Source organism: Homalodisca vitripennis, chromosome 7 (genome assembly GCF_021130785.1).
Source record: "Homalodisca vitripennis isolate AUS2020 chromosome 7, UT_GWSS_2.1, whole genome shotgun sequence".
NCBI classification, from domain to species: domain Eukaryota; kingdom Metazoa; phylum Arthropoda; class Insecta; order Hemiptera; family Cicadellidae; genus Homalodisca; species Homalodisca vitripennis.
This window is the reverse complement of record NC_060213.1, coordinates 82,346,645-82,362,078: the sequence shown is the minus strand read 5'-3', so window position 1 is coordinate 82,362,078 and position 15,434 is coordinate 82,346,645. Positions and strand designations below refer to the sequence as shown.

General features: G+C 34.8%; 1 protein-coding gene across 7 annotated transcripts in view; it reads right to left on the bottom strand.

Moving 5' to 3' along the window:
- Positions 1 to 15,434, bottom strand: part of LOC124365999 — an 86,934-nt gene that overhangs the window by 18,962 nt on the left and 52,538 nt on the right. For 4 of the 7 annotated variants that reach the window (XM_046822173.1, XM_046822172.1, XM_046822174.1 and 1 more), the window contains 4 exons: positions 14,799 to 15,029; positions 11,058 to 11,195; positions 6,484 to 6,591; positions 3,366 to 3,587 (listed from right to left, as the gene is read on the bottom strand). In XM_046822173.1, the coding sequence (XP_046678129.1) occupies positions 3,366 to 3,587; positions 6,484 to 6,591; positions 11,058 to 11,195; positions 14,799 to 15,029 (699 nt within the window). The remainder of the gene's footprint in view (positions 1 to 3,365; positions 3,588 to 6,483; positions 6,592 to 11,057; positions 11,196 to 14,798; positions 15,030 to 15,434) is intronic. The other 3 variants (XM_046822176.1, XM_046822178.1, XM_046822175.1) reach the window with 2 other exon arrangements.

The following is a 15,434-nucleotide window of genomic DNA, read 5'->3' as shown; positions in this document are numbered from 1 at the left end:
AAATATAAAAAGGACCCACCACTGACATGACCAGATACAGACCCATTTCACTAATATCTACATTTTAAAAAATCATTGAAAAAGTTGTTTTGAAAAGACTAATGGAACACCTTGATCACAATAACCTCTTAAATAATAATCAACATGGATTTATAAAAGGTTGATCCACAGCCACGGCCCTAATAAAACTTGTCAATAGAACATGTCATAGACCAATTAGAAGAAGGCTGCATTGCTACATGTCTATTTCTTGATTTTACAAAAGCATTTGACTGTCTAAACCACAAAGTACTCATTAAAAAACTAAAGAACTTAGGTATAAAAGGAAAGGCAGCAGACTGGTTCTGGAGTTACCTAAATGACAGGAAACAGTTAGTAGAAATTCATTACACTATGAACAACTTACTGTATTACAAAAAGCCCAATCACAAGTTACTAATGTACAGCTGGGAGTTCCACAAGGATTGGTACTGGGACCAGTCTTATTCCTGCTACTCACTAACGATCTGCCCAATTACTTGGGACACCTCTGTCACATAGTTATGTATGCAGATGACACTGTCATTACAATAGCCAACAAAAGTAGTTAAGACTTTCTGGAAACCTATTAACCACTTTAAACACAACTAAACAGTACTGCCATTCAAAAAATTTGGTATTAAACAATAGTAAAACCGTCCAAATAGATTTTTCTACAAAACACAAATTTTCCAACCCCCAACCTAGAACCAAAAAAATCAAAGAAAACACCTTGGCATACTAATTGAGGAACACTTAACCTGGAAACCTCACATCGAACAGCTTTAAGCACCAGCATCTATGTAATACGTAGAATAAAACAAATCAGCAGCAAAGACTCAGCTAAAATTGCTTACTTTTCATTGTTTGAATCATATATCAGATATGGCATAGCTGTATGGGGAGGTGCCACCAAATGCAACATGGAGAGTCTTCAAACAGCAAAAGCGAGCAATAAGATGCCTAGCAGGACTCCAGTTTCAAGAAAGCTGCCGTGAAGCATTCAAACAACTGAAGATCCTCGCCATAGTAAACCTCTACATTCAAGCAGTGATCCTGCATGCTGTCAACTCAGGACAAACCAGAAACAGAGACTTCCACCAGAATCACACTTGTAGTGCTTTAAACTTTACTCTTCCAGTCCACCAACTGAGTCTCTGAAAAGAAGCCGTCATACAAAAGAGCTCTTTACTTCAATAAACTTCCTGGACCTCTTAGAAAAGAACCACCAAAACCTCTTAAAAATGCACTGACCAACTGGCTACAAAAAAGACCATTTTATTCAAAAAACGAATTCTTAAATAATTTAATTTAATTAGAAACATGACATGTACAGGGTGGAGCGCGGTAATTTGCTGATTTGGAAATGAAATAAAAATATTATGAACCTTAGAAAAAATTATTTTTTATTTTAATTATATTGAACAGTAAGGGAATTTTTAAATTACATGGTTTTAAATAATGTATCTGGCAAATGTCGCCGGCATCCACAAACTGCTGCATACGTTTTCTGAAGTTTTCATTAACTCTAACAAGCATGTCGACTGGTATTCTGCCAATTTCAGCCTCAATATTGTTCCTTAGATCTTCCAACGGTTGATATACACCTTCGACTTCAGGTAACCCCAAAGGAAAAAATCGCATGGGGCTAAGTCTGGTGAGCGTGCCGGCCAGTTCACATCACCCCTCAAAGAGATAAGCCGTCCAGGAAACATTTGCCTCAAACAATTCATGGTAACCCTCGCTGTGTGTGCAGTGGCACCATCCTGTTGGAACCATGTATCCTCTAATTGCATTGCCTCAAGAGCCGGCTGAAAAAAATCCTGTATCATAGTCCAGTACCGTTCGGAGTTCACAGTTATGGCACGACGGTTATCCTGAAAAAAGTAAGGGCCAATAATGCCTACTCGTGATATGGCGCACCACACAGTGACGAGGTCCGAATGCAATGGTCTCTGGTGGACTTCTCTGGGGTTTGTTTCACTCCAGTAGCGCATGTTTTGCTTGTTGACACACCCACTGAGGTAAAAATGTCAGAAAAGAACACAATTGCGTCACGCGGTATAGTTGCAAGCATGTCTTCACAAGAAGTACGCCGTGTCAAATAGTCCCGTGCTGACAATTGATGGACCACTCACATTTTATATGGGTGAAATCTCAGTTCATCATGAAGAATCCGGTGGAGAGAACGTCTTGAAATGCCAAGAGCAAATGATTGCTTCCGAGAATTGCGTTTTGGAGATTGCAGTACTGCTGCTCTAACTCTATCAATGTTTACCAGTGTTGTAATCCTTCTCTGTGGTCCCCTTCGTACACATGACACATTCCCTGCTGTTCTGAATGCAGTTACCCAATTTACAATTGATTGCCGACCAGGAACACGTCCGCGTGGGGGAATAGCGAATCGTAAACGAAAAGCACGCTGCACTGCAATGATCGAGTGGGCATTTGAAAAATACGCTTCAACACAAAACGACCTCTTCTCTCGTGTCCCCTGCATGATAGCAACTGGAATGCGGAGGAATACAAATCTCCCGTCAGACACTATAAGCCACGCCCACTCTCCCCTCTCTTCGACCAACAGTGCCGCCACAGCCTGCAGTGCAAAAAAGCAAATTACCGTGCTCCAACCTGTAATATATGACGCAATCTACTATTCTCAATTGAATATGTCAATACAGAAATTTTCTGTTGTTTATTGTGTTTTTTTCTGTAATTGGAATTTATTGTGATGAGACATAAAAAGTTTGGTAATTTTATTAGAAAATTTGCAAGATTGTACAAAATTGTTTAAAATAATAACTCAACAAACTGTATCTTTTAAAACTTCTAATAAAACTACCAAAAACTTGATAGTAATTATTAACAAAATTAAAGCAGTTATTAATCATATCATAGCAAGAGATGCATAATCCTGTCATTCTCACAAACTTTTGTAATGTGCAGTAACAACAATTACCAAGCTAGTTTTCCAATTAATAATTTTTTTATAATTTGCAATAAATTATTGTTGCATCTTTACAATAAAACTTGTATTTATTAGTAAATATTACAATTTTAGAATTTATTATGTTTTAGGTGGCAGAGCTTGTGAAACAGTAAGAATGCATTTGTTTCATGATCGACTAGGTATAAACCAATAATTTAATGCCAAGACGAGGCATCTTAGAAAGTTAATTAAATTCAAACTCAAATGTTTATTACTGTCAACTGAATTTGAAATTTAGCACAGGCATATTTATTGTTTCTTCCTAACAAAAGTATCAATATATAAAGAGATAACAGTCACCAGTCAGGAATTACAAAAACTAAGTAACCAACTATATAACAAGAAAGCTGTCACTTACTCTGAACCAGCTGCTTGACCTCCTCCATATTGCAACGTGGCGGGGACTGTTGAGATTTAAGGAACTTCTCTTTGCTCTCGATATCGAAGAAAGGCATATCAAGATCAGGTTTATCACATGGCAAAATCACAACTTGTGGCTTGTTGTCTTCTGACCTTGGTGACATATGCCCCATTTTAATGTCTTCCAGGTTCCTCTCTTCCTCACCTTCCCCATAGTATTCTGGAAACATACACGTTAATAATATTTGGTGTGGTGTGCCTCAGGGATCTGTTTTAGATCTGATATTGTTTCGAATTTCTATCAATGATCTTTATAGCAGCTCTTTTGATGATAAGCTAATTTTGGTTTCCTGATGATACAACTCTTATTTGCTAAAGAATCAACTAAAAACTTAAGTGGTATTATATACAAAAAGACAGGCATTACTTAGGACAATGGTGTAGCAACAATAGACTTACATTAGTCCTCCTTGTGGAAGTCATTTGACGCCTTATTGGCAGGCCTTTTTTATTGTTTTGTAAGTCTATTAAAAATTATAAAAATTTAAATTAAAAAACATAAGATTTGTTGCATTATACAGAATAATACAAAAGTTAAAAGTAGAAACGCGATAGGGTCCATAAAATTGTAGCACTAGCCACGTTTGTTGGCTTTCCATATTATCACAGACTGAGTATTGTTCTGCTCCAGCACCATAAGTTGAACTGGGAATAGGACAGTACAACCAAATATATGTCATGGTGCAAAGGTTATATGTATCTTGTGCTGAGACACGAATCGGGCTCAAGGCATGTTGTGCCCAGGTGGTCTTGGTTAATAAATCAACCCTGCAAGGATGAATCCTGGTCTGGCCATGTCAGTGACTGAGGGGAAGTATAATTTACCATAATTAATTAAGTAAACTGGGAAGGTTTTCAAGAGTTAGACCAGATTATTGTAAATTTTTTTAATAAAATAATTTTTTAGCATATAACCATAATATAGAATTTATTACATTATTTACCAATAAAAAAGTACAGTAATGTCTTATTTTACCAGGCGAAGTTAGGGCTAAAAAGCTCTCTCTAACACTTAACCTGGAAACCAACACCTTAAATGTGACTTCCAAACCACCACCAATCATCAACACCAATAAGTTGTGCATTAAAACTGGCGAGGGAACCCAAAATAAATCCACCCTCTGAGTACAATGGCGTTAAGAGTTACATTTAACACATCACATGATTGGAAATATCATCTAGTATACAATAGTAATGTTCATCCTTTTGCCTTGGCTGTTGCTTCAAAACTGAGAAATCACATATGAACCAGAGCTCTAACCCATTTGGATTTAATTGATAGGTGATCCGTTTCAGCATTTTTCATGGTGATGAAGACAGGTCTCTTGCCATACATTCCAGAGGACTTATGGTTATCCACTACAAATAACCCATTTGCTGCAGCAAAAAGCGTAATGAGGATTATTGAGCGAGGATATTTCTGGAAGCAATATCTTTAGAGTTGAACATAGGCCCCTTACTGTGGCCGTTTTACCAAAAGTACGTAGAGCTGATACCAATTACATAAAGCCGCATCCAATGTTTTAAAGGGTATTAAAAATGTAATACAGCAAGTTAAGTTAAATTGACTTAATTCAAGTTGATAGATGTAATTAATACAATCTGGGAAACGGAACGTAATTAACGTGATCAGGTTAAAATGATTTACTTTAGTACTTGATACAAGATGATTGCATATATCAACTCCAATCCTGTAACCCTCTCATATCATCTATCATACTTAAAGGCTTTAAACAAATCACCATTGTAATATATCAATGTTAGTGTAGCCTATGTACAGAAAACAGATTTCACAGAGCACAGAATCTGCAAGTATCTCCACCACTGCCAAGTTGATTGCATATATCTGCTCCAATCCTGTAAACCTCTCATATCATCTATCATACTAAAAGGCTTTAAACAAATCACCATTGTAATCTATCGATGTTAGTGTAGCCTATGTAAAGGAAAGATTTCACAGAGCACAGAATCTGCAAGTATCTCCACCACTGCCTAGATGATTGTAAATATCTGCTCCAATCTTGTAACCCTCTCATATCATCTATCATACTTAAAGGCTTTAAACAAATCACCATTGTAATATATCAATGTTAGTGTAGCCTATGTACAGAAAACAGATTTCACAGAGCACAGAATCTGCAAGTATCTCCACCACTGCCAAGTTGATTGCATATATCTGCTCCAATCCTGTAAACCTCTCATATCATCTATCATACTAAAAGGCTTTGAACAAATCACCATTGTAATCTATCAATGTTAGTGTAGCCTATGTAAAGGAAAGATTTCACAGAGCACAGAATCTGCAAGTATCTCCACCACTGCCAAGATGGTTGTAAATATCTGCTCCAATCTTGTAACCCTCTCACATCATCTATCATACTAAAAGGCTTTAAACAAATCACCATTGTAATCTATCGATGTTAGTGTAGCCTATGTACAAAAAACAGATTTCACTGAGGAGCACAGAATCTGTAAGTATCTTCACCACTGCCAAGATGGTTGTAAATATCTGCTCCAATCTTGTAACCCTCTCACATCATCTATCATACTAAAAGGCTTTAAACAAATCAACATTGTAATCTATCGATGTTAGTGTAGCCTATGTACAAAAAACAGATTTCACTGAGGAGCACAGAATCTGTAAGTATCTCCACCACTGCCAAGATGGTTGTAAATATCTGCTCCAATCTTGTAACCCTCTCACATCATCTATCATACTAAAAGGCTTTAAACAAATCACCATTGTAATCTATCGATGTTAGTGTAGCCTATGTACAAAAAACAGATTTCACTGAGGAGCACAGAATCTGTAAGTATCTCCACCACTGCCAAGATGGTTGTAAATATCTGCTCCAATCTTGTAACCGTCTCACATCATCTATCATACTAAAAGGCTTTAAACAAATCACCATTGTAATCTATCGATGTTAGTGTAGCCTATGTACAAAAAACAGATTTCACTGAGGAGCACAGAATCTGTAAGTATCTCCACCACTGCCAAGCATCGAAGCAAGAGGAACAGGGGGGCCAAGCTTCTATTCTGTACAAATATTTACCCTTCATAGGTCTATGTTTGCAGGGTGACTTCCCATTAGCAGACATCCCACGCATACTTTGCTGTACATGTGTGTCACTGCGAGTTTCTCTATGCCTGTTAAGAGGTGCTAAAACAGATGCAACCAATTTTATCTCCAAACCGCAGTTTTTTAAACTACAGATATAACTAACCTAAGGGGATACAGAAGTGCATTCATCTGGCTTTTCCTTAATACTCATGGTTTTTATATACAATATTAAATATATCAATAATTGTATCAAATTGTCATCAATTCTCTAAAATGTTAGGATAAAACAATTTAGACAAGTCCAAAATAAATTCTCTTCAATTAAATTTGTGCTATATAATTCAGATTTGGGTGAAAACAATCCTTGTCTATGGTAAAAAACAGAATACAATAATATAAATGTAAAAACAGACCTATTAACATATATATAAACAATATATTCTGACAGTTAAAACAATAAATATGTCAAAAAGTATAGTCATCAAATCACTTAAGCTTAACTGAACAATGACAATTAATTTGAACAAAAAAAGTAACATCAAACATTATTATAACAATTACAACTAAAACTAAATTTGTTTTAACGGGCACAACTAAAATAATTTAACATTCATTACAATAATAATTATTATACTATTGTTGTAGCATGTTAGTTTGATTAAAATACAATAACTACACACAGTTGCTGATGAATATTAACTCTGATGTTGTTTCATATTAATGTATAAAGGGTGTGTAAAATGTCTGAAAACATCTTCATATTTTTTAAAACCATAGCTGATAGAATTTTAAAACTCTGCACAATGTCATACAGATATAGTCGTAACTAATTTTTTGTGCAATTACATGCATATTATTTTAAAGGTTTTTATTATTAGAACACGATTCCATGAACCACATTGTAATCGGAAATAACTAAAAAACAATGACGTCTGTTGTTAAAATTTAATATCCAAAATTCAATTTTTTTGTATATTTGCGAGCTTTTCAGGAATATTGTTGTTCAACAACTACTTGATAGATTTTCATACTTTTTGTTTTTTTCAGTAAAATGAGGAATATATTGTATGGAGCTCATGAGTGGATTAACGAGAGGAATACGCTCTCCGCCTGTCAGAGGTCACTGTCAATCACTTTTCATGGATTTCTATAAATGTTGCGCATGCTACACTATGAATAAATTAAAAAAAAGTTTATAAAATAACATCATGTATTTAAATTGTAATTACAATAAATTGTTATAATTTGACAATATCTTTTCTTTGATCAGAACAGTGTTATGTTTGCTTAGTATTATTTAATCATATTGTTTCGATTATCATTCTTGTTTTATTTTTGTCTATTATTCTGTTTTTATTCATCACTAATTCTAAAGTTTATAGTTATTTTAATACGATTGTAACATTGTTTACTACTATTATTCTATTACTAATTTTGTGGTTATCAATTTATTTTATACATTTAAACCAAATTCATTAAAAGAGTATTTATAAACAGAAATAAAAAAAGGATGGCCATCTTGTAATAGTTTAAATTAGGAAATGTATTTTTAATGTATATATTTAAATATATACTATACATTATGTTATACATATGATAATTATCAATTAATTTTTGTAATTACTAATTACAAATACGATTAAATAATGCACTAAGTTAACTGTACTGTTAACAACTAAAATGACACTCTTAAGTTGAATAAGTCACATGAACACAGTGTAGACGAGGTACACTGGTGGTATACTGGCACTAGGTAGAGAGGCTGGGAACGGCACATCTTTGGAATGGTTAGTTTGAGGAATTCGCTCGAATATACCCTGCTCCCCAGTACCCCTCGCTACACAACACTTGAGCTCCCTACAGTAATACATAATTTTTCTGGTAAAAATAAAATACAATATATTTTTATATGTTTTTTGAAAGACTATATACTTTTATTTATAATTGTTCTGTGTTCTGAATCTATAATTTTTTAAAAGATTTTTTTAGCTATACCGCGTGAAAGGCCATAAAATTATAAACAAAATTCATCTATAGTATTATATTTTCCAAATAAAAACAAACTTGATAAACAATTGATAAAAAAACATTACTGCTTAATCACCAACACTACTCAGCATACTACTGAGTAATTGTCAGCTAGTACTCTCGTATAAAAGTCTATAAGAGGCGGTTTTCATTGTCTGCAATGTTTTCTTCACTCATTGTTATAAATATAAGACATCAGATAACGTACAAAAAGTACTTCTTACGCAATAAACTAATGTCAACAATACTCGTAGATCGTCAAACTTTTATGCACTTAGCAGTGATACTGGAAACAAAAAAACAAACAAAAACTCCTCTATGGAAACACCCAAATATCAATATTGATATTATTACACTGATAATAATATAAACTGTACACTGCTTTATGATTAGTTTTTACATCAAAATACAATCACAGAACAAAGCAGACAGTGCTACTAGCCGAACGTATAGTCTGCATCTAATGACAAACCATAACAACATTATAGTTAAATATCATTACAAATATCTACAAGGCAGGAAAAATGGGCATTAATCAATACTTTGAAAAATATTGAATGCAGCTAAATGTTTACTTGGATATTTCAACTGTGTACTATATTAAATATTGCTAAAATACGGATCGCCGCACCAAACAACAACAGCAATATACGAGATTTTCATATTAGTCTTAAGTCTGAATTTTTCATGTTCAATACTATTCTTTTGTCACAAAATGTTTGTTTCTTGTTTGTAGCAAGTTGAGGTTAGTTGTGTGTCATACTAATTTGTTTTTGTTAACATCAAAAACAAAAGCTTAAACAAATTTTTAAAAGCGATTTATAAATTCATTGTAGTTCAGAAGCTAAAACCATTTGCATAAGCACACAACCTGGTTTTTCTTGAAAACGATTGTCAGAAATGTTAAGTTTGGGAGGAGGTCGAAATGGGAGGGCATCAGAAGGGTTAAAAATATGAAATGATTATTTCTTCTCAGATCAAATCAAATAAAAAACTCCACAAAACACAACACTTTTTGCCAGTATAAACACAGTTCAGTCGAGGTTTAGATGTGACCGTTATACCATAACATAACATCTTTTTCTTTGTTTTAACCTATGTAATCTGAAGACCAGTCGGAACCGGAACGTGTATGAGGAGCTATCGTTCACAAACCAACCTAGGATTCGGCCGCGATACTTGTGGTAAGCAGTGAGCGCTGGAACGAGCACAGACTTATAGTTTGTGTTGTACATATTGCGATCATTTGATGCTAGCCACGACAGACGTGAGTGGCAAGGTGGTACCACACGATGCCGCGTATCCACGGCGAATTCTAGACAATAAATGTTTCTCCTGCCACTCAGCCCTCAGCTCATTCTGTCATTGCTGTGCAACATGTCGGACGCAAACACCCTTTTTGATGTTTCTTGTTGTAGCTTACCCACTAATTTCTTCTCCAAAAGGTATCTTATCAGCCATGGTAAAAATGCAGCTGAAATTCTGGTATACTAATAAAACAGGGTTGCACCTCTTATTAAACTGTCAAACATATTATTTTATTCAACGAACCGAACTATTAACCCTGTTTATACGGTAAATACTGTACATTTTAGGTATGTGCTGTCTATCTAATACATGCTGTGTCAAAATACTATTTTCATTCAAGAATGAGAGTTAGACATCATCCGGAGACCCCACATTGACGACGGAATAATATTTAAATACAAAAAACCTGTGTGTATCGTGGTCACTACCGCTTGATACGTATAGCTCGTATTTTTATGAATTTCGGAATGATTGGTCTGCTAATTCGATATGTCCAATGCATTGTTACATGTTTTAAGGGGGGGGGAGGCTTTCCGTGGCACAAGAGTAGAACTAACCTTAATATACTCCACTAAACTAGTGGAGGCAACCTGCAGATGAAGCTCACTAACATATATTGATCTTCAAACACAATTTCACAATCCATGTCGCTTAAAATACAATGTTTCAAGATTAATCAGTTCTCGATTCAAGGAGCGGTTAAATTATGTCTTGGTTTTATAAGACGGAAAAACCATTTTTGAAATTTTCCTGGTTTTCAGGAAGATTTCCGGCTTATTCCCAGTTTCCCCCCCAGTCAGTTAAATTCCCGGTTTTTGTGGCCACCCTGTCCAGGTCACAACACTATTAATTTATACTTGTGTTTTCCTAAATATGACTATTCATCCTGCATCGACTAACCATTAATTTTGTTTGAATGTCAAGCGGTTGGTCGTACAAATCGAGTTGTTCATATTATATACATCTGCGTTTTACTTCCATTACCTCCTTGTTGATACATAATAGAATGTGACACGTCGACCATGTTACTAATGATCCAATGAAATAAACATTTCTATAAGTCCACAAAAATCCTTTTGTAGTACTATAGTGAATGCTATACTATTTATAACAAAACATTGCCGTTCCATAGAAATTCAGAATATGACATTATTCTACATTATTACTATTGTAACCAATTATTATGTTGCTAAAAAATAAATTTGACAAATCAAAAACATCCTTTTTACCTGTTCCTCTAGAAGGCGTGGCACACTCTACTAGTGGACTGGTGTAGGAATTGAAGTCGTGTATCACCAGTTGCTCAGAGTGGTCCAGGCCATTGCCAAAGGTGTCAAGTCTTGAACCCCTCGCTACGCTTTCACTGTCTAAAACCCAGCAAATTATGAAACAAAACAATTAAAAATTATTCTTACAGTCATAGCTCATATTAAATACAGTATTCTTTCTGGGTTACAGACAAATAACTTGATTCATTTGTTGTCTTGAAATAAGACAAGCCTAAATTACAACGACACTATCTGACATTGTACTATCCCTGCAGCTTTGGTTAACACTTGTCCTACCTATTCACTTAACCCTCTCCAGGCCACATTAGTTAACATAACTCACATTTGTGGGATAAGTGGCTGGATGGATTGTCTGAACTCTGCAGTTCTAGTGAGCATCTTAATTCACCCTATATACTTGACCCTCTCACGGTCACAATAGTTCATATATCCCACATATGTGGGTGGACTGTATGCCTTACACTACCTCCGCAAATTTAGCCATTATCTTAGTCCACCCTATGCACATAACTCTTTCCAAGCCACATTAGTTCACATAATCCGCATTTATGGGTTTATCTTGCTCCCACTGTGGACTTAACCTCTTGCAGTCACACATTCTACATATCACAAGCTGTGAAGACCTTTGTCCACCCTATGTACTTAACCTTCTCCCAACCACAATAATTCACATTCTTCGTGATTATGAAGGAGGAGGATTTTTTTTGGAAATTTACCTTTGTTCGGCGATACAAGAAATTAGCAACATTAAGTTTTGAGATGTGCAATCCGATCCCTTCCTCCATGTATAACTAAACTATAAATAACTACAATCTAGGTTAATATAAACAAATCATACCAGAGCTAAGACACACAATAATTAAGTGAAGAATTACAACAAACGTTATGCACGCACTTAATAATAGTTAGTGTTTGGTTTTATGAAGCAACAGGTATCAGAGATAATGTGGCTGGTGTTGCATAAGTTTTTCCTTTGGGAGATAATTCATTTTTTGTAAAACTCTGAATTCCTCTAAAAAAATCATAAAAATTATACTTAAAAAAGTTTTTTTAGCTCCAAATAAACAATTGGTGGTTTTATTAATTTCTTAAGTTATTCCTGCTATGTTCTTTACAAAAAACAACTCATACAAAATTAATGGATAATAAGAAAAGTATACATTTTTTGCATCAGAATACAAAAATTTGTTTTCTGTGGTCGAGCAATAAATATCACAATATTACTTACTCTTAAGAACCATATAGAATGTAAACCACTAGATAGTACAAACAAATTTGCCATGATTACTTAAATTAATGAATAGAACAAACATGCCATGAAAATGAGATGGTGGGTGTCATTTTATGGTTAACATAGCCCTAGAGAGTTGAGATAGTTGGCAAAGGATGTAGGTGCAACGAGACACAAACTTACAGTACTAAGGTGTCATACATAAAATAAGTAACCGCCTTTGGTTGAGAATAGGCCACTTAGGCCAATATGAAAAAAAAAGAACTAAAATGATTTTAACAAGTAAACAAACCTTAACCATCAAAAATTCATACACACACCATGACATTGAGGTCTAGGACCTCAAGGACATGGGCCGGAGGAGGCTGCTTTTCCCTTCCTACTCCTTCCTGTCTTATTGTTTCAGATGGCACGCCGTGATATCAGAGGAAGTGCAAACATTGATTTTCTTGTTAGTATTGCACTTTGGCTAGTGTGGGTGTGACGTGTTGTGGACCATGAATATAGTTGGAAATCGGTCTGATAGGGTTTGTCTGTATACTAATCCAGCCAAGACCCCTTCTGTCACCTTAACGAGGAGGTGTCAGCTGGAATAAATTGGTAGAGACCAATTTAGCATTAAGAGTTATGCTAAATGGCTCTGAAGTGAACCCTGAAATTATATAATCAATTGTTTTTTTAAAGCGTCTAAATTGGAAACCACATCTGGACAAGATTGTTAAGAGAGGTAAATGGTCCTTAGTCAGTACATGTGTGATAGGCAGATATTGCGGTCTTACACTGAAGTTTTAAATCTTCCTTTTCAGGCTTGGGCTAACGTTTGAATCTACTGTCTGGTGACCAAAAGTGAAGGTTATAGGGTGGTGGCTATACTGCGTAGCTCTCACCGGAAACTTCTGAAGTGTCCGAGGTTCTGTCTTGAATTATTGTCTTAATGTTTCTCCTCTGGAAGTCATAATTTCAGGCAAGAGGAGTACTGGGGTTGATGCCAGGTTGTTTCTTCACTACGTAGAATTGATAATGTTACTGTTGGATTCTTGGTCAAGAGAGATTTATGGGAAGGAAAGAGTTGTGTTGAGATGGGGCTGCACACTGAACATGTGAGAAGATGGAAAGTACAGCTGGTTATAAGGATGAGTAGGCTGTTTATACAGTCATCTTTCCATAGAGTAGCATCGGATTTTCTCATCTGAAGTTTCTTGCTCTCTTCCCAGATCGAGGGCTTAATAATGGGGCTTGAACACCTGAGAGTGAACCTTCATACATGGTATTATTAGGGAACTTTCTCCTTGTGTGGTATCTAATGACTAGGAGGAAACTGATGAACAACAGCTTTTGACTATTCTGTGTTAGTAAGGGAACATTGTGCCATCTTTGATATTTTGGATACGATGGTGAATTTTTTTCCAAAAAGGTGTAATTAAAGTTTGTTGTCAGCATTTTACTGAATTCCTGAAATTTTAAACTGTTAAGGGTAACAGTACACTTTCAGGGTGCACAATCAGCCACTTGAAACTTTAATGTTTGACAATGGGCTGCACTAAGAAGAAAACAGTCATATATCAACATGTAGATATACAACTATGAAATGTTGTTATTGTGAAGAAGACACAGAATTATTATTTCACATTTTCCAACATTCAGCAGTACAAGAAATCAAAATAGCAATGTCCCAAAAATTTCTGTTTCCTTCACAATCCCTCCATCATCAAAAACAAACTTCCTTGTCAATTTTCTTCAGTATATTCCTTGACTTCCAACATTTGATTAACATGCTTGTTTGAATATGTTCAACTGTGAACATGAAGCCTTGATCCATAGGCTGGACCGAAGAGGTTGTTTTTGCTGGAAAAATATGCCTATCTGTGGCCATATGTCATCTTTACAGCATCTGGTTTTTATATTGCCTTCTAAACTAAACTAGTTTAACACAAACTAACAGTAGATTACCAATTTTTCTCCCTAATCTATGGTTTTCCACCACCCACACTTTTTGTTAAGTGAAAGAGATTTATTTTTTCACCAGTTTACTTAAAGACCTTATATAATGCTTAAGTAATACATACTACCATAACCCATTCATAAATTTTAAAACAGTTCAAAATTAAGGTAAAGGTAAACAATTACAGTTACAAGCATAACCAACACCAAAACAAACAGGCAATGATGTAAAGATCTTAGATCCTTAACAATAAATAAAGTAATTAAAGGCCAACTAAATACAAACAATAAAATAAATAATACAACAAAACAACCATACAAAACATTGATAACAACCATTCTGACTAGTGAACAACTTTTAACCACATTACTTGGTTATTACACTAACTAATTATCTTTGCTCTAAAAGCCAACTAAACACAAATGATACAAAACAACCAAACAAAAAACTCATACCAACCAGTGAGCGACTTTTAAGCACATTACTTGGCTAATTACCAACTAATTACCTCTGAATCTGTTATAGAATTTTCCTCTTGTAAAATTATTTTCCCTAGCAAAATCTTTGATTCTGATAAATGGGCGATGATGTTGAGGAGCAACTGCTTTCCAATATTGCTGCTTTTTTAAAGTATATGGGTTATTATAATAAGGAACTTTAAATGTTGCAGAATTTGTTCCACCCCAATTATACTTAGCAGCATTGGCCATCCTCATCATCTCCGCTTTCCGTTGCCTTCCTGTACAACAGATTGTTGGCTCCTTAGTTATTGATGAAATTTTATTACAACTACATCTAAGAAATAAAAAAAAAAAACAAAAAAAGGTTAATTAGCTGGAAAAGCACAGGTTGATATAATTTGAAGCTTGAGATATAATTTCCGTAGATAGAAAGAAGAGTATAATACCTCAACATACAGGGGTATGTTCAATTTTGTCACTGAATAGGATGCAAATGCTACCTAGAGGAAAAGTGGTAAAATATATTGTCTTTATAAATATGGACTAATATAACTAATTAATATGGATCAATAATATATATATTTATTGTACTTACGTTTATCAAAATGTTTTCACAGCACAATCGGTCACTGCACAAGTTCAGCCAAAATCATTGAAAGGTTAACATTAAAGAGTAAATAGTA